The sequence below is a fragment of the Nylanderia fulva genome, unplaced genomic scaffold (genome assembly GCF_048542155.1).
Source record: "Nylanderia fulva isolate GAGA-0341 unplaced genomic scaffold, ASM4854215v1 Scaffold590, whole genome shotgun sequence".
NCBI lineage: Eukaryota > Metazoa > Arthropoda > Insecta > Hymenoptera > Formicidae > Nylanderia > Nylanderia fulva.
In genome coordinates, this window is record NW_028190688.1 from 16,602 (window position 1) to 38,824 (window position 22,223).

The following is a 22,223-nucleotide window of genomic DNA, read 5'->3' on the forward strand; positions in this document are numbered from 1 at the left end:
TAATAAAAAATTACATGATATGAATTATTAATAATAAATTTCTTTTAAAGTTAATAACAACTTTATTTTTTCTAAAATACCACACAATACAATCCTTGCAGCAAATAAAAATTATTAGGCGAGGATAAGTTCTAGCATCGTTTTCAATTAAAGAATTGACATTCTTGCATATCACTTAAAGTATATCACTCTTACTCTTATAGATATCTCAACTTTAAAAGATAAAAAATTAATTTATTAACATAACAAAAATATTCCATTTTCATTTATATTATATACTGTTATCATGTATGTTTCAAACATAAGCAATATTAATTAAAGCTATTGTTTGTTCACAGTTTAAATACATATCTAATTATAGATAATGTACGTAATATATATAGATATAATGTATATTTAATGTATATTTAATGTATATATGTACTAATCATATTATTATATAAGAAATATAATAATAATGATGATAGAGTTTCTTTACAGAGGTAGGATATATAAATATTTTATTTTTGCGCCGTAGAAAAAATTATAGCTACAAGTCTCAAATCTATATAATAATGTCAATATATAATCCATATAAAGACATATTAAGTTAATCTAAGAAAAGAATTGCTAATAAATTGATGTATAGACAAATAATACAAAAGAGAAGAATACTGTGTGCAGATATAGTACACTCTCTCGTGTTTAGTCTCAAACTTCGTGGTCAATTAAATACGCATCCTTCTGAAGGAATAACGTGGCGGGATTGTGACAAGGCAGCAACCAAAATATCGGATGACTCTTGCCACACACTTGGGCCAAAAGCGTAATGTTCGTGGTGTATTCTTATTGTGATAGCGCTGTTGTATACCTTGTACGCGTTCCACAGCGGTTTCATCGCCTAGAATCGCTTGAAACTGATCCACCAGAATCGCTATGACAAACATACCGAACAATGCAGATTCCAAAACTAATATCACACAATGTAAACTGCAATAAAATATCGATATATAAGTTTTTTTTAGTTTTAGAATTCTTATAGAGCGTTTCTTCAGATAAGAATACAGATACGTACATGCGATTTTGCTTGATTGCAATGTCATTATTGCACTGTGGGCAGTCATAAATCCATGATATAATAACTAAAACAATAGCATATATAGCTAATGCACCGACGTATACCAGAAATTGTATGAAGTATTTTTGATTCTTTCGCCGACACAATTATTGATCCTAAAAAAGTCAATTATAAAAATTAATTTAATAATTATAATATAATAATGTATATAAATCTTATCTAATAACTATAATAGTTACCACCACGGACAATGATGATCCATTCTCCTGATGCAACGTTTGCAGATTCTACAATGGTGCGCTCTAGGTGGGCCTATAAGTTTCACATCTAGTGCACACTGTCCAATCATCCTTCTCATCGCCCTCATGATCATCATTACCTCCAGAAACATGAATATCGGAAAAGTCCATTCTATTTTGTGGTAAGGGTACTATACCAGGATCGCTACAGACAGCTTTCAAGTGTGCCATCATTAAAAGAAGTACAACCGTGTTGAATGCTATTATATGAAAAGGGGCCCCATAAGCTAAAACAAAACGAAAAATATAATATCTGAATAGTATAGTCTAAAATAAATGTTATATTTTGAAGAGTACACACATCTCTACAAGAAGCATAAAATTTTAATAATTCTGATCTATTTTCAATTGATAGAGAAGAATATAAAATATTAGATCTTCCTTTTTCTGATCAATATATTTTTCTCGTCTACATCAATTTTAGGGGAGTAAGGAGAAGAGAAATTTAAATCTCAATTTAGAGATTATTCCTCGTCTTAGCGATTTGCTAACAATAAGTATTATATTATATTTAACTCTTCACAGCGATACATTCTCTATCCTTGTATAAAATATTAAAAATTACTATACATTTTTTCTAGCATTTAAATCTTTTTTTAATTCATAATATTTACAGTTTGCGTACAATCCTTGAGAGAGTTTCAAATTATTCAAGCATCTTATATTGTTTACATTTCAACAGGCCAAATCTTATAAGGATGTGTTGCGCAAAATATGACACAACTGTCTGAAGATAATTAAATGTCGATTCTTGTAATTTCTGCCGATCAGAGCTGCCGTACGAACCTGTCTTGCATGGTATGCAACACGATCCATCGCACCACAACGTAATCAGCGTAAAACACCGCTATGTAGGTGACGATAATGCATATGATGCCACAGGGATCCCTGACGAACATTTTTCGTTTCCACTAACGACGAATATCCCACCCGGCGTTCAACAATATCCCAGTTCCTCATCACGTCCGCACACAAGTCTCATGTCATCCGATTATCGTCGAGCGGCTGCATATTAAATCATTAATCGTTTGACATTAAATTTGACATTACATCCGTCAACGTGTCGATGAAGACGACGTATGTATACAATACATAATCCGCGCAAGATTCTGAGGGAAGATCCGATACTCGGAACTCTCTATTCGTGTTTCAAGACTCTGATAAGATTTTTCGATTTTTTACGAACCGACCTGTCAAACACGGCAGCGATCTGTCAAACGGAGCAGTGGAACAGCTGTGATAGAGACACTTGAGCGAAAGCCCGACTAATTCACCATTTTTGTAGCCAACTTCATGTTACATGAACAACCCGTTGTCCCTTTTACATCATAAAATATACGTAATAGCGATCCAACGATCCGTCGACGAATCGTTATGCAATAATTGGGTTGCGTTTAGTAGATTAGAATCGGAAGCATCGTATAATATACTGTATATTTATTATTTTCTTATCGACACGCGGTGAAACCAATCGCGAAAATGACATAGAGTCTCTATAGCTGTTCCTATTGGCCGGTTCGGGTTTCACTGCGTAATCAGCTGGTCAACTCGACAGGTTCGCGAAAGAAAGCGTTGCGCGCATAACTTCCGCGTTTTCTCGATTATTATGTAATCTGTAAATGTTTTCTAGCGAAACCACGATATTCTTTACTTTCTTTTCCGATTTGGCAGTTTGTAAAAATTGATGCAATATATATTTTTGCGATTTATACATAATTTTGGCTGATTATTTAGACACTTCGCGCGCGACAAAAATAAAATATTTTATCTAATTTGATTTTTAAAATATTTTGATCTTTATATCATTATTTACATATTTTCTATTTTATATTAATGATAATAGGCCTATTGACATTGCTATTTAATGTCATATGATTGTTGAGCTACTGCGCATGCGCAGAAAAATCTGACATTGACATCATTGACCACAAAAGAGCGAGAATGAAACGGAATGAAAGAAGAGAGAGAGATTACTTATTTGTATTCTCGTAGGAGACCCACGCGTGACATGGCATGATTTTTTAATATATATACACTCGGCCACAACAAACGTGCGTTAAATAAAAAAAATGGGAACTGTCAAAAAATGGTCTACCCGTAGATTAAAATGTGCGAGTCAAGCGGAAATATTGCGCTGTCATCAACGAGACGACGATTTTGTGAATCATTTGAAGCAGAAATTATCCGAGATACTGCACAATTTTGGAATACACAGACCGTTGTTTCACTATATTCAGTCTGATATTCCGCTCAAATTAGTGTATTTTATCTTCACGTCGGGGATGGGAAATCAAACCCTGGGCGAGGAATACACCGGCATTGTACAGGCTAATCTGGAGGCGCGCAAAGTTCCTACACTAACTGTACGTTTCAATAAGAAAGTTTATTATGTTTATTCTCTGTGAGAGAATCTTAATTAAATTCCAAATTTTTCTTCTCTTTTTATTAAGGTCAGAGTGTTGGCTGCGATTTTGGAATGCCTCGGAGAGAGAATGGTGCTCAAATTATTGGGACAGTGTCAAGCTTACGTGAACAGGCCCCATAGTGAGCTGACACCAACAGCAATAACATTTCTTAATAACTTCCTGTCCAAACTGCGCACAATGATACCTGTAATTGTGTTATTCCATAAAGGAATATTTTACATTTACGGTAGATATTACAGCCTGGGTCAAAGAATTGTTGGATTAGATCATACAAAGGTAAAATCTTAAAATCTTTTTGTAATATAATCTTATTGTTCTTATCTCCAATGTGATTTAAAGGTATATGGTCCTCGACCGGTGGATACCGTCAGCTGGGGATTAAGACTGTTAGGAATTGCTACTCTAATTCAATGTCTATTAAGAATTTGGCAGTGTAGCAAGATGCAAGATACTACAATCACAAGTACATCTAATACAAAATGTATTAGTCATAGTTGTCAATTATGCCTCGAAACGACAGCAACAACTGCAACATTATGTGGTCATTTGTTTTGTTGGACTTGTCTCAGTGAGTGGTTACGTGTTAAACCACAATGTCCATATTGCAGAGAATATGTACCACCATCAAGAATTGTACATGTGATGAATCTATAATTTTCTGTGATAGTTGATTATATATTTCTTGAATATGTATATATATACAAAAATGTAAAAAGAACTAATACTATATCTTTAATTATTTTTAAAGTAAAATTTTAAAACAAAGTCATCTTGATCTTTGAAATGAAATAAATCTATTCTGTATAAAGTAATTTTATCTTATCTTTCCTTCCAGATTTGTTAAAATATCCTAAAATATAATTTTAAATTTTTTATTCATTTATTTAAATGTTTAATTTGTAAATTTATGCAAATATTGATGTCTATTAATAAAAATTAATACTAATTCTATATGGAAGGAGATAAAATTAATATATTCTATGTAGACATGTACAAAAATATTGACTTTTATTCTATTATTTGCACATATCGTGTTGTATATAACATTTTTTGAGAAACAATAATATACAATTCTCATTTTTGTTATATAAATTGTAGTTTATAAAATTGTCAATTGGACATAAGTATTATTAACAATATAGTCAATTTTCTCTATTCTAAATTCTTTGTATTAAATTGCTGTTTTTTTTTGCACTGGCACTTATATGTACATGACAATATTATAGTAAAAAGTGAGTAAAATAAAAAATGTATATACTATATATACTATGTGTATATGATATACTTTTTTATTTTTGCTTATTAGAAAGAGTGAAAATCTTCGAAATGCTCGGAGTTCTCTGATATCATTTAGAATAAAGAAAATCGAGACTGTAAATTCGTGTTCTTAGACAGTCAGTAACAGTATTTCAGTCACTAGGATGTGCGTCAAGTCTAAGTCATCCCAACAATATTTCCAAAATATTGGCTAATGCCACTCGCCTCGTCCTTCCATCGAAATCCATGAGGTCCATAGGCTTTACAAAATATATTTCGGAGGCAACGCAATCGTTCTTTACGTCTAAAATATTTTAATGTAATTGTAGATTTAAAAAAATTTAATGCAATCTAAAAAAATTATTAAAAACTTACTGTACAGGCTGAGAAGCAACTTCGTCATCATTTGTGTTTGCATTTCCTTGTAACGTGCGTGGAGTTGTGCAAGCTGCACACGAAGGCTTACAATCTAAACCAGGAATTAACATGCTGTCCATACAGGCAGCATTAGCGGATGTGGAACCACACAGACTACCTGTCCCTGTCACCAGTTGCCAGGAATCACCCGAAGACGTTGAATCATTTCGTTGTCGAATCCGTCGAGTATTATGTGGTATAGGAACTCCAATCGGAGATGTACGATTTGTGGATAGAGATAAACGCGATCCCTGTTTGGTACCATCCTCTTTATTTGGAGACACATTAAGTGTCCCAGATGTAAGAGTGCTGTAACAAATATGGATATGTATAAATGTTTATCAGATCAATATTTAGCAATGATACTTAAAAATAAATAATTAAAATAATTACACATTATTTCGAGAATCCAAATCCTGACTATCCAAATTATCGAAAAATACAGCTGTTGAATCACCATCTTCACTGGTTTGTTCAATAGAACTAGATGAACTGAAACTAGGAGCGGCGATAAATTCAAAGGATTCGGCGTTTATCGTGATAGTTTCCGGATGCGAGTCGCTAGACTTTGATGTTTTCTCGTTACACTTATAATGTATACTGAAATCTTCAGTTTCAATATATTTTAAGAAATCAAAGCAAAAGAAGAATATCTCCTCTCCTTTATTTAGTCGATCTCGTAAATCGTGTCCAAAGAGCAGCCAGTCATAGGCGATAGTGTAATAAAGTAATTGATATGAATTTAATGTTTTATGAATTACACCATCGGCCCAGAGACTAATTCTCAATAATGAAATAAATAATGGTGTACGATCCCAGCCTGTAAATAATATATTAATTTCACTAGAAATTTTTTTAAACTTTTTAACAGGAAGAAAATATATATTTTATCCGTACCTGAGATGCAGTGAATTAATATTCCATTCTTACTATCGCTCAAATATATTAGTATTAATCTTAAATAATTCTGCGTTAATCTGACTAGATCCCATTCTCTGTATTTATTCCAGGTGATTCGTAATTGATCGGAGGGGCCATCAGGTATACGGATTATCGCGTCTACATAATTTTGGTACCAGTCAAATACCAAACCTCTTGATCGATAATCTTTGTTTCTAAATTCCTTGAAGAATTCACATCCAGGATATGGCAGTGAAATGAGGTTAAAGTCATCGTACCTTTTCTCCTGGTCTACCTTCTCCGATGAAGTTACGCTGAGTACCGAACAAAAGAGCTCTGTTTAAGGGTCTCTAAAAGTGGATTTATAGAATAAAATAGACCGCTTAGACTAAGAACTATTATTATGGAACTTTACTACTGCATTTGCAAAGATGGACATCTTCTTTATTGGAATAGTTATTGTCTATTGTGTATGCAGTTCTCTTCTCAAAACTATATATATTTCATCCTAAACATTATTATGACAAAGTATGTAATCTTTATTAGATTTTTTTATCCAATGAAATAATCTGTCTATCTACCTATTTATAATAAAATAATCTTAATATAATCTTTTTCTCTTGTATATGCTTTTATTACAATTTATATTTCTTTCAAACTGTGTAATTATTTATTTTTTAAATTTATTGAGCAAAGTTTAATAATTAAATAATTCTATGTATTTATTTTTTCTCTACCTTTTCAATATTTACTCTTTGAAAAATACATAAATACGTAAAAAAAAAAAAAAGATACTTAGTGACAGCCTTACTTTACTCCAAATTTGACCTTTTTCTTCTCAACCATGAAATCAATGATGGTTCCCACATTAAGAGTCTTCAGGAGTTCTATATCATACAATCTAAGATTATTCTTCATGTCAGTAAACTTTAAATCTTCTGTAACTTCTGCAACTTGCGTTAAACTTTTGTCTACCAATGGATCTGGTGATGTAGAACTGGTACCAGCTACATTAGATAGCATATCTAATCCAGTTCTACACATCATTTCTGGCTTACTGGCTAATGTTGCGGATCTGCATACATGTCTACCCTTGTAAAGTATCACTGGCGTTGGGAATCTTGAACGACATCTAGCAAATCTTGATTCTTTCATCAATTTCTTGAGCTTATTCTTTACATATATAGTTTCAGTCATGCTTTCTCGTATGTACGACGGTGGCAGTGATGTATCATACTTTTTTGAATTTTGTAATTTATCATGTTCCAATATTATAAGATCTCTAGGATAATGTCCGCAGAGGATGCCATCATAGTTGTCAATTATGTGATAATCATAATCGAAAGATGCAAGCAGCTTACATCTTTGCATAATTTCTTGAATCTGTAACGAATACATGTCATTTATTCCATAAAAAGCTTAACAGTGCTAACATGTACAATTGTAAGAATATATAATTGTAGAATAATTACTCTGACATTATCAACTGTGGCCTTGTAAGTGTTCTTTGCAAAATATGTGATAAGGTTTCCTAGATCGTTTATATTAATGTCAGTCATGATTTTTCGTGGACAGATGCGTTTTCCAGATTTTCTGTAGAAATATTGTTTGAGAAATCTTCCTGAAGAGGCACTAACTTCTTGCAACTATTACAATCAAACTCACGGAGCATTAATTATCCATTGGCCAGTATCTTACATGGCAGAGATAGAACACAAACATTAAATTTAAGGAATACATATATCCAAAATACAGAGTTTGCAGTATCGCAAATTGATATTCATCAAATTCTTCTCACCACAATTCATCTTCAAGAGTTGACGACACAATCTTTTAATAATGAAATATTATTTCTATAGATGTAATGTTATATATTTGTTTATATATGTATGTTTTATCGTTATAGATAAAATTATCTCTACACTTATGTTTGACCTTTATCTCTCACATATGATTGACACAAAAAAATTCAACAATGAAGTTGATTAGAATTATCAATATAAATACAAAAAATTTCAAAACATATATATATAAAACTTGTTCTTCGATCAGCAAGAAATATTTCTAAAATTCTTTTGTTTTTTAATTCAATACTTTTATAATGTGAAAAAAATGCGTAAGAAATCAGAGAAAAATCAAAACTTTTTCTCTCAAATATTATTTCGAGTTCGCGAAGTTTGTAACGGTGCTTCTACATTAATCACGAAAAAGAAAAACCATTTAGCGAGATATAACAAATTATTCGTGCGAACAATGAAAAACGTGTATAACCCGTCAATGTACTGTCAATCAAGATGAACATGCATAAAATTCAAGTTCTCCACGTACACACATAAGGACAAACACTACGATAGGATTATCATACAACCTTGGGTCTTTGTAACAACGGCCAGACGTATTTTTAGAATATTTCGCGTTCTCAGAAAGGATTCGCGCGACGCGAGTGGGTGTTTTTCTTTCTTTCTTTTTTTTCTCGAGAGATAGAATATTCCAAGTTTTATAAAATTCAAAATATATCGCGAAAGATGCTAGCGCATTCGATAATGAAACGGGTGGATCTTCTCGTTCGCGTTTGAATTTTCTTGCGGCGTTTATCATAAACCATATATATTCGCACATATACGAGATGCCGTATTTCGCGATCACGTTTCGCGTATCGTAACGATATAAAGTAAGGTTACTCCTTGCTCAGAGACGCACGCGCCGCGCCTTTCTCTCTCCTCCTTCCCGTCCCCTTTTACACGTCATCGCGAGACACATCGGTGTGTTTCGTTTCTCACACACGCGTGAAAGTCGCGCCAGAGAGAAAGATGAGAGCGGCCAGGCCGGCGTTTTGGCTGTTACCGTTTTTACGGGACTGCTTGAAGCGCCCCTCGCACCCGTTTTTAATATCGGAACTAACTGCACACCCATTTTCTGGCAGGGTCGATAAAGTTTGTATTTGGTGCGAGTCCGTGCTACGCCCATAATTTTCGTGTTAACACAGTATCACGTATTCATTCTGTATATGTGCGATCTTTTCTCTTTATTTATATATATATATATATATATATATATATGTATTTATATAATTTGTATAAAAACTAAAATATAATTATTAAAATATATATATATATATATGTATATGTGTAATGAAATATATAAATCTTATTTTAATTAAAATAAAAAGAACGATTAATTGTTCGACCACCTGGATTTTGGAATGTAATTTTTAATATATATTATATTATATTTAATATTTATCGCCGCTTCTATTAATATGAAGTGCAATGTCAACGTGTAATAATGTACAATTATTTAAAGTTTCCATGCCTAATGTATCATGCCGGTATAAAAGAACGTCAAGTAGCATGCGTAGCCGAGCAACTAAGATGACGAGCTGAAATCGTGGACATTTCAAGTTCAAACCCCTGCCTTTTTCAGATTTTTTTTTCACTTTTTTCAAATAAGTTATTATGTGTATAAATGTGTAATAATCAATATATCATTATTTGATAATTTTTTTTGTAATGGAACAAAATAAATTATTTTTTAATTCTGCAAGGAATTTAATTATTAATGCAAACGCCCACACATATAATTTAGATATTCAATTTTTTTTAGTTCAAATGTTTCTTGCAATCTGTATACGACAATCAGTCCACTCGCTGTGCCACAGATTGCATCGCATAATACGCTCAGAGTTATAATACGATAGAGATCGCTTTACGCTGTTTTTCCTTGAAATAAATAAATTTTACGTGTTGTGTACGCGTGTTTAGTATATTTGTTTCTTTCATATTAATTTTAACTATAATTAGTTTTTTAATTAAGATTATTTTAGTGTTAGTTGTTTAAAAAACTCACCTTTAAAAAAAGGTAAAAAAAGGCGACCAGTTAAGGGCACGCCATTAACAAAAATTATCCATTGCAAACCCATGTACAATAGAATTGTATGAAAAATTATCGATTATAAACCCATGTACAATCGTAACAAAAGTAATGAAATAAAAAAAAAATTGCGCCAAGTGAAAGTAGAAACTTGTACCAGTGGAAAATTAAAGTTGCAGACATATATAGAGTCGTATAATGAATCAATAAAAATTTAAATTTGCAAATGTAGAATTGTACCATAAAAAAACTTATCTTTTAAAAAAAAAGATAAACAAGATGCCAAGTCCATGCGCCATGTGAAAAAGTGTTAAACAAAAAAGTATTTTTAAGTAAAAAAATCTATCAATTGACAAAAATTTATGTTCTAAAATTAATATCTCTACAAAAAGTAATGTCCAATTATTGCGCGAATAAATAAACATTTTTATAAAAAATTAAAATTTAAAAACTTATGCAAATTTAAAATTAATATAAAATAAAAAGAAATAAAAAAATTTTAGTTAAAAAAACTGGGCGCGCTGCTAAATAATATTCTAATGATATTAAAATTAAATTGTTACTTTTAAACTCATTGCAGCGCGCCCAGTTTTTTTAACTAAAATTTTTTTATTTCTTTTTATTTTATATTAATTTTAAATTTGCATAAGTTTTTAAATTTTAATTTTTTATAAAAATGTTTATTTATTCGCGCAATAATTGGACATTACTTTTTGTAGAGATATTAATTTTAGAACATAAATTTTTGTCAATTGATAGATTTTTTTACTTAAAAATACTTTTTTGTTTAACACTTTTTCACATGGCGCATGGACTTGGCATCTTGTTTATCTTTTTTTTTAAAAGATAAGTTTTTTTATGGTACAATTCTACATTTGCAAATTTAAATTTTTATTGATTCATTATACGACTCTATATATGTCTGCAACTTTAATTTTCCACTGGTACAAGTTTCTACTTTCACTTGGCGCAATTTTTTTTTTATTTCATTACTTTTGTTACGATTGTACATGGGTTTATAATCGATAATTTTTCATACAATTCTATTGTACATGGGTTTGCAATGGATAATTTTTGTTAATGGCGTGCCCTTAACTGGTCGCCTTTTTTTACCTTTTTTTAAAGGTGAGTTTTTAGAGATTATATCATTCATTTTTGTATATAATAAGCATCTTTAAATAAATAAGCAAATTCAATTTTTCTGGCATTTTCTTATTTTAGGTACATATATATCCAATAATTAATATACAAAATTAAATATTATTCATCACACAATTTGTATCAAAATAATATATTTTTAAAAATTTATTTTAAATTTATTTAATCATTTTTATCATTGTGATTGTAGTGGCAAGGATTTTATTGCTCAGTGTCATTGCAAGCATCTGGCCTGTATATACCATAATATATTGTGTAATACATTGGCTAAGTATGACAATATGGATTTTGATAGATTCCCATGGAATATTGGAATTTTGTCGGACTTGCAGTCATCCACCACATATGCAGCCTACAATTAAAGAACGCATTTATTCCATATTATTTGCTTCCGTTATTGGCATAGTGCACATTTTTATATATCTCAATGCTGTAGATAGCAAAACATTTTGAAAACATCTATCTTTCTATGTTATCTGCTTTTTTGAAAATATTGCAGCAAATTTATTATGGCAATATGCTTGTCCTCCTGCAGTTAAAGAGGCTTAGTACTTTAATATAATCTTTATTATTTGTATCATTTCCTTTTTCTTGGGAATTACAGCAATGCTTTTGTACTATATTGTCTTGCATCCCTCAAAAAGACAACATACTTCAAACACACCAGTTCAAGCAATGTAACTTTGATATTTATTTACTTTAAAAAATGAGAGATAAACTATACAATATGCAATTAACCTTATCTTATGACTTTTATAAATCTTATGATAAAATCTAACTCTCTCTTAATCTTTATTATGAAAAGAATCTCGGTATTATATGAAATAATTTCATTGTAATTAATAGTTTAACTTTCAAAAATTTTGCAAAATAAAATAACTCATGCATTGTATTTCTACCATATATATAAAAAAAAGATAGGTAAATATAAATAAATAAATATATATTTATGATATACAATAAATAAATATATATATATATATATATATATATATATATAAAATGTTGGATTTTTATTATATATATATAATTTTAAAAAATCTTTTTTATATGCTATTGAATTTTAATACATACAATTTTGATTATATGTATTTAAATTGATTATATTTATAAGTATTTTTATATTGTCTTAAAAAGACTGCATAGAATTATTTGTGCGACACTCTTATATGTATGTATAATTAATAGGGACCAACTACACATTTTTTTTCCCACTGAATAAAAACAATCTCAATATTAAAATTAAATTATAAAAAAGATACTGTGATATTTTATTGATGAGAAATGTACATTTATAATTGTATTAAATACAAAAATAAACATGCCATGAATTACTATATATACATATTTTCATAATTATCAAACTTAAAAATATAATATTGTTACCAAAGAAGAAAGCACTATTTAAAAACTCTAAAAGTTCATAATTTGTTAAATTAGTAATTAAATACTGCATTTTGTATAATTTTTAAGCTTTATTCTTTTATTTTTCTTTATTTAATTGAATAGATATTAACATCCAATGTAGCATACAGATTAAATTAACAACCAAAAAAATAAATCTTAACTTTGAAATATATTTTTGTTTCTTTTAAATATCAATCAACTGGATTTTGTACTACTATTAATATGAATTCTTTATCTGGTGCCATCATAATTTTATGTTTTTTGCTACGTATGCGCAAGAAAGTTAAATCATTTGTTGGATTCAAGTCACGTACGACAGAACGAGCTTTATCTGACAATTGACTTATCAAACCTGCGTATTGAACTGTTGTCGTATTATCTAATGTTGACTTTATAGGAATACCTAAAACAAATATAATTTTATAAATTTTTGTTTACAACTACAAGTAAATCATGTCAATGATCTCATGTAATACCTTCTGCATTCACCACTATTGTTCCAACTACCCTTTTATGAGACTGAATTTGTTTCATAGTTTCTTCAACCTCTTATAAATTATTTCATCGAAATTTATTAATAAAATTTTTATTTTAAATATTCCAATAACGGAAGCAAATCATATGGAATAAATGCGTTCTTTAATTGTAGGCTGCATATGTGGTGGATGACTGTAAGTCCGACAAAATTCCAATATTCCATGGGAATCTATCAAAATCTATATTGTCATACTTAGCCAATGTATTACACAATATATTATGGTATATACAGGCCAGATGCTTGCAATGACACTGAGCAATAAGATCCTTGCCACTACAATCACAATGATAAAAATGATTAAATAAATTTAAAATAAATTTTAAAAAATATATTATTTTGATACAAAGTGTGTGATGAATAATATTTCAATTTTGTATATTACTTATTGGATATCTATGTACCCTGCAATAAGAAAATGCCAGAAAAATTGTACAATAGTTCCTATAGCACTGATATTAGATTTATCTTGTTAAGCTAATCGAATGCTGCGATGATAACTAGCCATTGCCCAACCCATAGCTCACAAGTGAGCTGATAATGCTACCTGCTTGATGTACAACTGAAAAAAATATAGAAGCTAATTAAGAAAATTATTAAAAATATATGCATACTCATACATAGGCATTTATATAATTGAAATATTATTGAAAATAATAGCAAAATATCTGATTTTGTATCACAGACTGTAAACTTGCACATAAATTAATTATGACAATAAATTGGCAAATAAGAACATTAAAATTGAATGTAAAAATTGGAAATTGAAAATATCTAACCCCGCACGGCTGTCAATATAGCGGAGGGCACTATTATTAAAAATATATGCATACTTCATACATAGGTGGCATTATATAATTGAAATATTAATTGAAATATTGAGACCAATAAAGTTTGCAAATAATATAACATGTAAAATAATTGAATGTAAAAAGTTGAAATTGAAAATATCTAACCCCCGCACGTTGATTGATTGAAAATATCTTAACCCCGCACGCTGTCAAATATAGCGGAGGGAAACTATCGCCGTCTGTTGTAAAACGTGCGAGATGGACATTTCCAATACATGCATCTTATTTATGTGTTGTGTATGTGTGATATATGTGTGCGCATGTGTTGTATACGTGGAATATCGTGTAGCAACGATACTACTATGTTTGCGTGGTCGATGATGAACATGATGACGGGGAGTTTCTTAAAAGAAATTTTCATTTTCGACTTTGCTTTTATATCTCTGCTTACAAATCACGTAGAGCAGAAATAAAGACACTTTTATTATATAATTCAAACTCAATCTATCGATTAAGTCTAGTATAAACTCGATTGCTTCAGCCGTTATTGAGAATTCGAAATATTATAAAGACTCAAATGTCCGACTCGCGTTAAGATACACGGTGTCTCGGCTACGCCCTTAACTGGTCCGAGACACTACCGTGTCTCTTGAATATTATCCAACTATTAATTTTTTTGTTCTTATTTCATTTTCTGGTTATTCGTAAGTCCATTATTTATTTTTTTCTTTGATGTTTTGTTGGAAATAAGAAAACCCCAAACCGGTGATTAATTTTATTAAATATAAGATCAAAAGGATAACCGTTCGTAAGTAATATATTGATAATTAACTCTAAGTATTTTGTTTAAAAAATTGTGGATGCGACAATAAAAAGCATCTGTCGACTAAATGTAAAAAATTACACCGTATTTTATGGCAATGTAGATTGGTTAGAGTAATAGTAAAATGATAATATTCTTCCTGACAAAAGTTTATCTTTTGGTACCAATCCATATATATCTATAGTCACTATTTTAAGTGAATGTCTAAAAAAAATTTAGGGCTACGGTTAACCTTCCCCGCTTACTGGGATTTTAATCTATCACTGATATTATTGAAACTATTGATGATTAGATTCATATTATCGGCAGATGTAACTAACAATATGTCATCAACATATCGGAGAAGATAGAAAATACAATTAATATTTAATGCGTTAAAAACTGTGTTCTCCAGATCCTGCATCACTATATCCGCGATAATAGGTGACAAAGGAGATTCCCATTGGGACCCCAAAGGTTTGTTTGTAAATCTTGTTGTAATAAAGTAAAAAATGAGGAAGTTAAAATAAGTTTAACTCCTTGTATGAACTCAAAGTTTAGGTATTCTTGTATGAATAGTTAATGTGTTTCCCACCTATTATCAATACCATCTAACGCCAGATCTAGAGGTACATTCGTAAAAGCAAAACTACGTCTAAAGAATATATCATTATCTCAATATTTTATAAGAGAGCATGTGTACAAATCATAATTTTCTTATATGACTCTTGGCTGTGGGAATACCGGTTGATATAATTTTTTGTAAATAGGACGCTAAAGGATATAAAGCCGTATTTATGGATGAATTATAATCCTAAATAGAATAGGTTTCTTTATGAATTTTGGGTAATCCGTAAGCCTTAGATAGGTTACTTTCAAATATACACGCAATGCATATTGTTATTAATCATTTCTCGCAACGAAACGAAGAAATTTCAACGGGAAGCATTTTATAGCTTAAGAGGGATCTCTACACAAAAGGATTCATGGACGAAACATCAGATATGACACATTGCGACACGTGACACATTTCCTAACATTATTAATTCGATAGGATATTAATGTAATATAATAGCGGTTAAGATATGACATGATAATTTATGTAACACCTGAAGAAAACTGCGTGCAGTCAAAACGTCTAATTCTTTTATGTAAGATTTTGTAAAATTTACGGTTTATTATCCGATTCGAGTGATATTTTTCGGTTTAAACAATGCTTGCAGAATATATTAAATAAATTTCTTGATTCTAACATTCTATTTAATGCTCGTTATGCTAGCCTCTTTTACTATATGATTGTTCAACAATATACAAGTGAATATTAAATTTATGTTAATTGTTTATCTTTATTAATCTTAATTAATTGTCATTCTAGTTTCTCACTTGAAAAGATCAAAAACAGATGGTCGAAACGTTGTGGAAATAAAATAAAAATTTTCTTTGGCTAGTTTTGAGTCGAATTTATATATCGTTCCTATTTTAAATATAATTTTTTTGTAATGCTAACCTTCCTTGAGCCGACGTCGCGCCTTGATCAAATGACAATCGATTTGCCGGATATCGTCAATGTCGGCCTCAGTTATTGACGTTGGGCGAAATTCAGCAAACCTTATCTGTATCATATGTGTGTTTCTGATCTTGATCTGAATTCTGATTTTTTAATACGAGACGTACAACATTCGACGTTCTCTTTTTTTCAATTTCAATACGCGCAACAGTATGTCAAAATTCCCGGCATATACCATTTCGGTACCTGGCATTCGATGCATCTCCTTTTTAATTCAGTACGGGCACAGTATCTCAAATTCATTGGCATATATACCGTCTCGGTACTGCATTCGTTTGTTCTCTTTTTTTTAAATTACAATACGGGCATAGTAATCTTAAATTCACCGGCGTTATACTGTTTTGGTACTGGCATTTCGACGCTCTCGTATTAAAGTATACTTTAATAGCGAGCACATAAAACCTCTGTCCTTTCAGGCTCCGCCATCTTTCTTCATATATACAATAAATTATTGCAAATTAGTATTTTATATTATTATTTTTTATTTCCCAGGAGGATATCTAACTGTGCAGGATAGTCCTTATGTTACTCCGTTGGGTGTTGCATTTCTTCAGGCTGGTGAAGAGATGGGTTACGATATTTGCGACGGTCAATGGCGAACAGCAAACCGGTTTCGCCTTTTTTCAGTATACAATGCGCCGGGGTGCTAGATGTAGTACTGCCAAAGCATTTGTGCGACCTATTCAATTAAGAAAGAATTTTCATCTTTCTTTGTGGAGCCATGTGACTCGAATATTGATAGATCCGCAGAACAAAAAAGCGTATGGTGTAGAATTTATTAGAGATGGCCGTAAGGAGATAGTGTTTGCAAAAAAAGAAGAAGTAATCCTCTCTGCTGGAGCTATCAATAGTCCGCAATTGTTAATGCTCTCAGGAATAGGACCACGTGTCCATTTAGAACAACTGGAAATTCCTGTAATTCAAGACTCACCTGGTGTCGGACGAATTTGCAGGATCATATTGCAATTGGCGGGCTCGTTTTTCCAATTGACTATAAGATTAGTGTTGTTATGCATCGCGTTGTCAATGTTAATTCTGCATTGAGATACGCCATCACTGAAGATGGCCCGTTGACATCCAGCATTGGTCTAGAGGCGGTCGGCTTTATTGCTACCAAGTATGCCAATGAGACTGATTGGCCCGATATCGAGTTCATGTTGACATCTTCTGGAGTCAATTCTGATGGCGGCAGCCATGTAAAAAATGCTCATGGTTTAACTGATGAATTTTACAATGAAGTATTTAGTGAACTAAATTACCACGATGTTTTTTGGCGTGTTTCCAATGATGCTCAGACCTAAGTCGCGCGGATATATTAGACTGAAATCTAAAAACGCTTTGCACTACCCTTTACTGTATCACAATTATCTCACTCATCCGGAAGATGTAGCAGTGCTTCGCGAGGGTGTCAAAGCAGCAGTTGCCTTAGGCGAAACGCACAGTATGAAGAAATTTGGTTCTAGATTTCATAGCAAACAGTTACCAAATTGCCAGCATATTGCACTTTACACCGACGAGTATTGGACATGTATACTAAAAATGTATACAATGTCCCATCTATCACTATAGTTGTACAGCAAAGATGGGGCCGGCCAGCGATCCTATGGCGGTTGTAGATCCGGAACTAAAAGTCTATGGAATTGAAGGTTTACGCGTTATCGATGCATCCATCATGCCAACGATAACTAGCGGCAACATCAATGCACCTGTTATAATGATTGCTGAAAAGGGTGCCGATATGATAAAGACAATGTGGATACAATCATCCCGCACCAAAAGAGACAATATTACCGTTGCTACTTCTTGACATTAATTAATGGGAAAATATTGCGTAATACAAATGTATGATTAATCAAAAAATTGGATTAAATATAACAATTTTAGTAAAAAGTTATACATAAAGAGTTTTGAAAAAAATTATGTAGTTTTCTTTAAAATAAGAATATAATTTAGAAAAAGGTATTTATATATAATTATTTATAATATTTGGTATGTAATATAACAAAAAGTTTAATAGTTGTGATATAATTACAAATTAATTATATCGACACATTTTAGACCAAGCGTGTCGAAATTCTAATTAATTACTAGTTTACTTCCAATAAAATAATTTTGTAAAAATTAGCAATAGCATATGTATATAATTATTACAAATAAATTCTTTATTTGTTTTTTCCTAATAGAATAAAGAACATAATACTATATATTTAAAATGCATAAAATATATATATATATATACTTACATTTATAAATATATTAAATTATACATATAATATAAAATATATTACGTTTCTTACTAAATATATGATTTCTAAAGTGTATTTGGAGATCACACAAATATGTAATTAGAATTGTTTATTTAGCATATTTAAAGCTATATCTTATTATGTATAAGTATACTAGGCCGGTTTTAATTCGGTCCACTGAGGAAGGTAAGGGGAGGAAGGCGAGAAGCGAGAAGGATGCTAGGCTAGTGTCCGCAGAAGGAGAAAAAAGGAGGCTAGGGACAGCGGAAGATGATGCGAAGAGAGATAGCACAGCAAGGCGTTCGTGAAGAAGAGAAATATAATGTAAAATTAAAAACATACATTGTTACGATATAGTCTATATAGTGCCACGGTGTACTTTCGCATTTTTCAAACTGGCGCCATAGTAAGAACAAACTATATTTAAAATTAATAAAACATAAAAAGTAGGCCAAATATACGAGCCAAATAATTTAGATGTAAGAATAATTAAAAATTATTCATTCATAATATAAATGTAGACGTTTTGACCTTAATAGGGTCTTTATCAATACAATTAACCGCATGTATAAAATTATAAAATATAAAATATAAAATAAAATATAAAAAAGAAATTTAAACATAATCTCGCAAGCTATGTAAAGACGAAACTTTGGATTATCATTCGAATTAATTACAATGGTTGAAACCAATTATTCTTAGATGTCTTATGTTTAAGACTATCTCTCAATAAATACACGGAGTCCAAATTCGTCGTTAGACAGCGCGAACAGTCTGTTCCGGCATCTTCACGAGATGAGTCTCATTTATTTAAGCCCTTTTTTTCCCACAAAATAGATATATTAAAAGGATTCCAATGAAGAACACTCCGAAAAAATATAAATTAGCAATAACTTACATATTGATGTTTTTTGTTGGTTGTTGCGACTCAGCAATATCAGGAAATAATATGTATCATTATTATATCAAAGCCTGTTTATATAGTCAATAGTGTTGTCAATAGTTAAAGGTTAATTTTTTTTATTAAAAAAGTATGTCAAATAATTTTTCTAAAATGTCAAAATAACAGCTTTCAAGAGATTCGATGTCTTTCTTTAAATTTATACTATTTTTATGTTCTTTTATGTATAACATTTCAGAAATAAGTCTTTTATTATAGTTGATTTCATGATCTAATATTTTAGTCCCTTCCCAGTCAAAAGTGTGCTTATTATTTAAATATGTTCAGAAATCACCGAATGTCTTGCAGAGTCTAATTTAAAATTGTTTTTATGTTTGTTAAGTCTGGTACGTAATTGTCTTTTGTTTGTCCAATATAAATTGCTTCACAGTCTCTGCAATTTAATTTTATATACAACATTTGAATTGCTGGAGTCATCATTCTTGTTTTTATGTGTTTTAATCCAATTGTTTAGATTTTTCAAGACACGATATCCTACATTTTTTAATCCGATTTTTTTAATATTGGCTGATATTTTTTTAATCGCGTTCAAAATTCGTTTTTTGAAATTTTAGTCTGTGGTTCGATGTAATATCATCTATTATTAATGCATTCCATTGCAAGATCCAGAGGGACATTTGTGAATAAAGAGACAACATCTAATGAAACTATTATATCTTCACTGTCTAAAGTTTTTCCAGACAAAGCATTGCACAAATCGAAACTGTTATTAACAAAACTATTCGCTTTAGGAATGCTTTTAATCAAAATTTTATGGATAAATAAAGCTATGTGGTGTAAAGCTGTGTTCACCGACGAAACTATAATTTTAAAAGGAGTGTCTTTTTTATGGATTTTGGGCAAACCGTATGCTTTAAGTAAGAGGCTATCACTCGAATGCAAATAATAGTATTCCGTTTTGGTAATAAAATCCTTTTTTAGCCATTTTTTTATAATGATATTTAAATCTCTTTCTATTTTTAATGCTGAGTTACTATTGATTTTTATGTAAGTATTAGTATCATTTAGCAAATTTTCAACCTTATTTATGTAATATTTCTCCTCCATTGCTACCGTAACGTTCCCTTATTGGCTCTTGTGAATAAAATGTCTGGATTATGCCTCTTAAAATTGATGGTTGCCTTAACCATAAAGCTATTTTAATATGTGTTGGTGTGATATTGAATCGGTTGTGTAAAAATCGTGTGAAATAGGAAATTGCTATATTGCGTATCATGGGAAGATTCATGATCTTATTTCTCTTAGTGTTGCACTCTAAATCCTTGATAAACACATGTATGGCTATTTTTTTATTGTTTGTATTTATTGGTAAACTAAAATTACTACCCCTTTGCAACAAACTGACCACTTTCGTTGGAATTTGCGTGTTAGTTAAATTAATGAACCATTTACTGTTTGTGTGATCTAACGGGTTAATTTCATTTTCTGTAAATTTATTAGGAGTGATAGAAATGTTAATGATATTGTTATTTTGGTTATATAATATTGCCGATTGTGTGTATTTTTAGTTTGTGAAGTTTCATTTTCATCTAGAATGCAACTAAATTCAATTGGTCTGATACTATTAATATATTCTGATTTTTTTTTAACTTGATTAACCATAAGAATTTTTTTCTTATGACTATAATATAAATTGTACGATAATTGTTAAAAGAAATAGTAAACTATATTAGTAAACTATATTATTTCTCTACGTTTTTTTAGGTTGGCGAGCCTGTATATTGCCATAAAAGTACGCACGCGCGCTCTAGCCCAGTCAGTCATGTCTGTTACGCACGTCATATAACGCGCACGTTAGCAAACTTTGTGTTCTCAATAAAGTATCTTATTTTTGGCTATCACTGTGATTACTTCATATTTTCACAAGGCCTCTCGCAACAGGTTATGGGCCCACGCACATACGCCCTGTGCGATCGGAAGTGACTCTCCTTTGTCGTGTATTTATTCTCTCTCTCGCGAGTGAATGTAACTTTTGTCCTCCTGTACTGTATACGAAGTTGTTTGTGATTTGTCAGCCCGATACAAAAATGAGTAAGAACGATGATTTAAAGAACGAAATTCAACGGTCAGAACTTCCAATTATGGAAATTCCAAGTGAGAACTATCCTTGTTGCACACGACCTTTTGAACATCGTCACAGGCATTGAAGTGAAACCTGAGAAGAAGGATGCCAAAGCAATGTTTATTCTATTGTCCTCCATGGAATATACGCAGCTCGAATACCTCGTCACGTGCAACACGGCGGCAAAAATGTGGTCAAAACTTTCCGCTATACACGAGCAAAGAGTGCGTCGAATAAATTAACGCTCACAACAAAATTTCATGAGTATCGTATGACTGTCGGCGACTCTGTCGCTCAACATATCGCCAAGGTCGAAAACATGGCGAATCAATTGAAGGACATCGTGTCTGACATCATGATAATGGCCAAAATACCTCGGTACTCTTCCCAGCAAATATAACGTTTTTATCTCGGCATGGGACAGCGTCGATGCAGCAGGACAAACGCTGCCTCGTCTACGAGAAAGAC

General features: G+C 31.1%; 2 protein-coding genes and 2 pseudogenes across 3 annotated transcripts; 2 read left to right on the forward strand and 2 right to left on the reverse strand.

Annotated features, from left to right (window-relative positions):
- Positions 1–690: 690 nt before the first annotated feature.
- Positions 691–2,316, reverse strand: LOC146720893 (palmitoyltransferase ZDHHC3-like; annotated as a pseudogene). The gene is made up of 4 exons (XR_014925878.1): positions 2,143–2,316; positions 1,300–1,583; positions 1,055–1,212; positions 691–969 (listed from the first exon to the last, which is right to left on the reverse strand). The product of XR_014925878.1 is annotated as a palmitoyltransferase ZDHHC3-like (transcript).
- Positions 2,317–3,174: 858 nt separating this feature from the next.
- LOC114937673 (peroxin 10) lies at positions 3,175–4,594 on the forward strand. The gene is made up of 3 exons (XM_029311254.2): positions 3,175–3,719; positions 3,807–4,058; positions 4,122–4,594. The coding sequence occupies exons 1-3, from the start codon at positions 3,426–3,428 to the stop codon at positions 4,434–4,436; spliced, it is 861 nt and encodes a 286-aa protein (XP_029167087.1). The 5' UTR covers positions 3,175–3,425; the 3' UTR covers positions 4,437–4,594.
- A 179-nt stretch (positions 4,595–4,773) lies between these two features.
- LOC114937671 (Egg-derived tyrosine phosphatase) lies at positions 4,774–9,120 on the reverse strand. The gene is made up of 7 exons (XM_029311252.2): positions 8,725–9,120; positions 7,829–7,949; positions 7,168–7,739; positions 6,354–6,670; positions 5,850–6,276; positions 5,415–5,765; positions 4,774–5,343 (listed from the first exon to the last, which is right to left on the reverse strand). Exons 1-7 carry the CDS (start codon positions 8,973–8,975, stop codon positions 5,217–5,219), a joined length of 2,166 nt encoding a protein of 721 aa, XP_029167085.2. The 5' UTR covers positions 8,976–9,120; the 3' UTR covers positions 4,774–5,216.
- Positions 9,121–16,638: 7,518 nt separating this feature from the next.
- LOC114930769 (glucose dehydrogenase [FAD, quinone]-like) lies at positions 16,639–18,312 on the forward strand (annotated as a pseudogene).
- The last annotated feature ends 3,911 nt before the right edge of the window (positions 18,313–22,223 follow it).

Excerpts from the sequence above, each read along its gene's own strand:
- LOC114937673 (XM_029311254.2), top strand. The coding sequence starts at position 3,426 with ATGGGAACTGTCAAAAAATGGTCTACCCGTAGATTAAAATGTGCGAGT. Across the intron at positions 3,720-3,806 it reads GCAAAGTTCCTACACTAACT|GTCAGAGTGTTGGCTGCGAT; the intron begins GTACGTTTCAAT and ends CTTTTTATTAAG. Across the intron at positions 4,059-4,121 it reads TTGGATTAGATCATACAAAG|GTATATGGTCCTCGACCGGT; the intron begins GTAAAATCTTAA and ends TGTGATTTAAAG.
- LOC114937671 (XM_029311252.2), bottom strand. The coding sequence starts at position 8,975 with ATGTGCGAATATATATGGTTTATGATAAACGCCGCAAGAAAATTCAAA. Across the intron at positions 7,950-8,724 it reads CGTTGTTACAAAGACCCAAG|AAAATCTGGAAAACGCATCT; the intron begins GTTGTATGATAA and ends ATATTTCTACAG. Across the intron at positions 5,344-5,414 it reads GTTGCTTCTCAGCCTGTACA|ACGTAAAGAACGATTGCGTT; the intron begins GTAAGTTTTTAA and ends AAAATATTTTAG.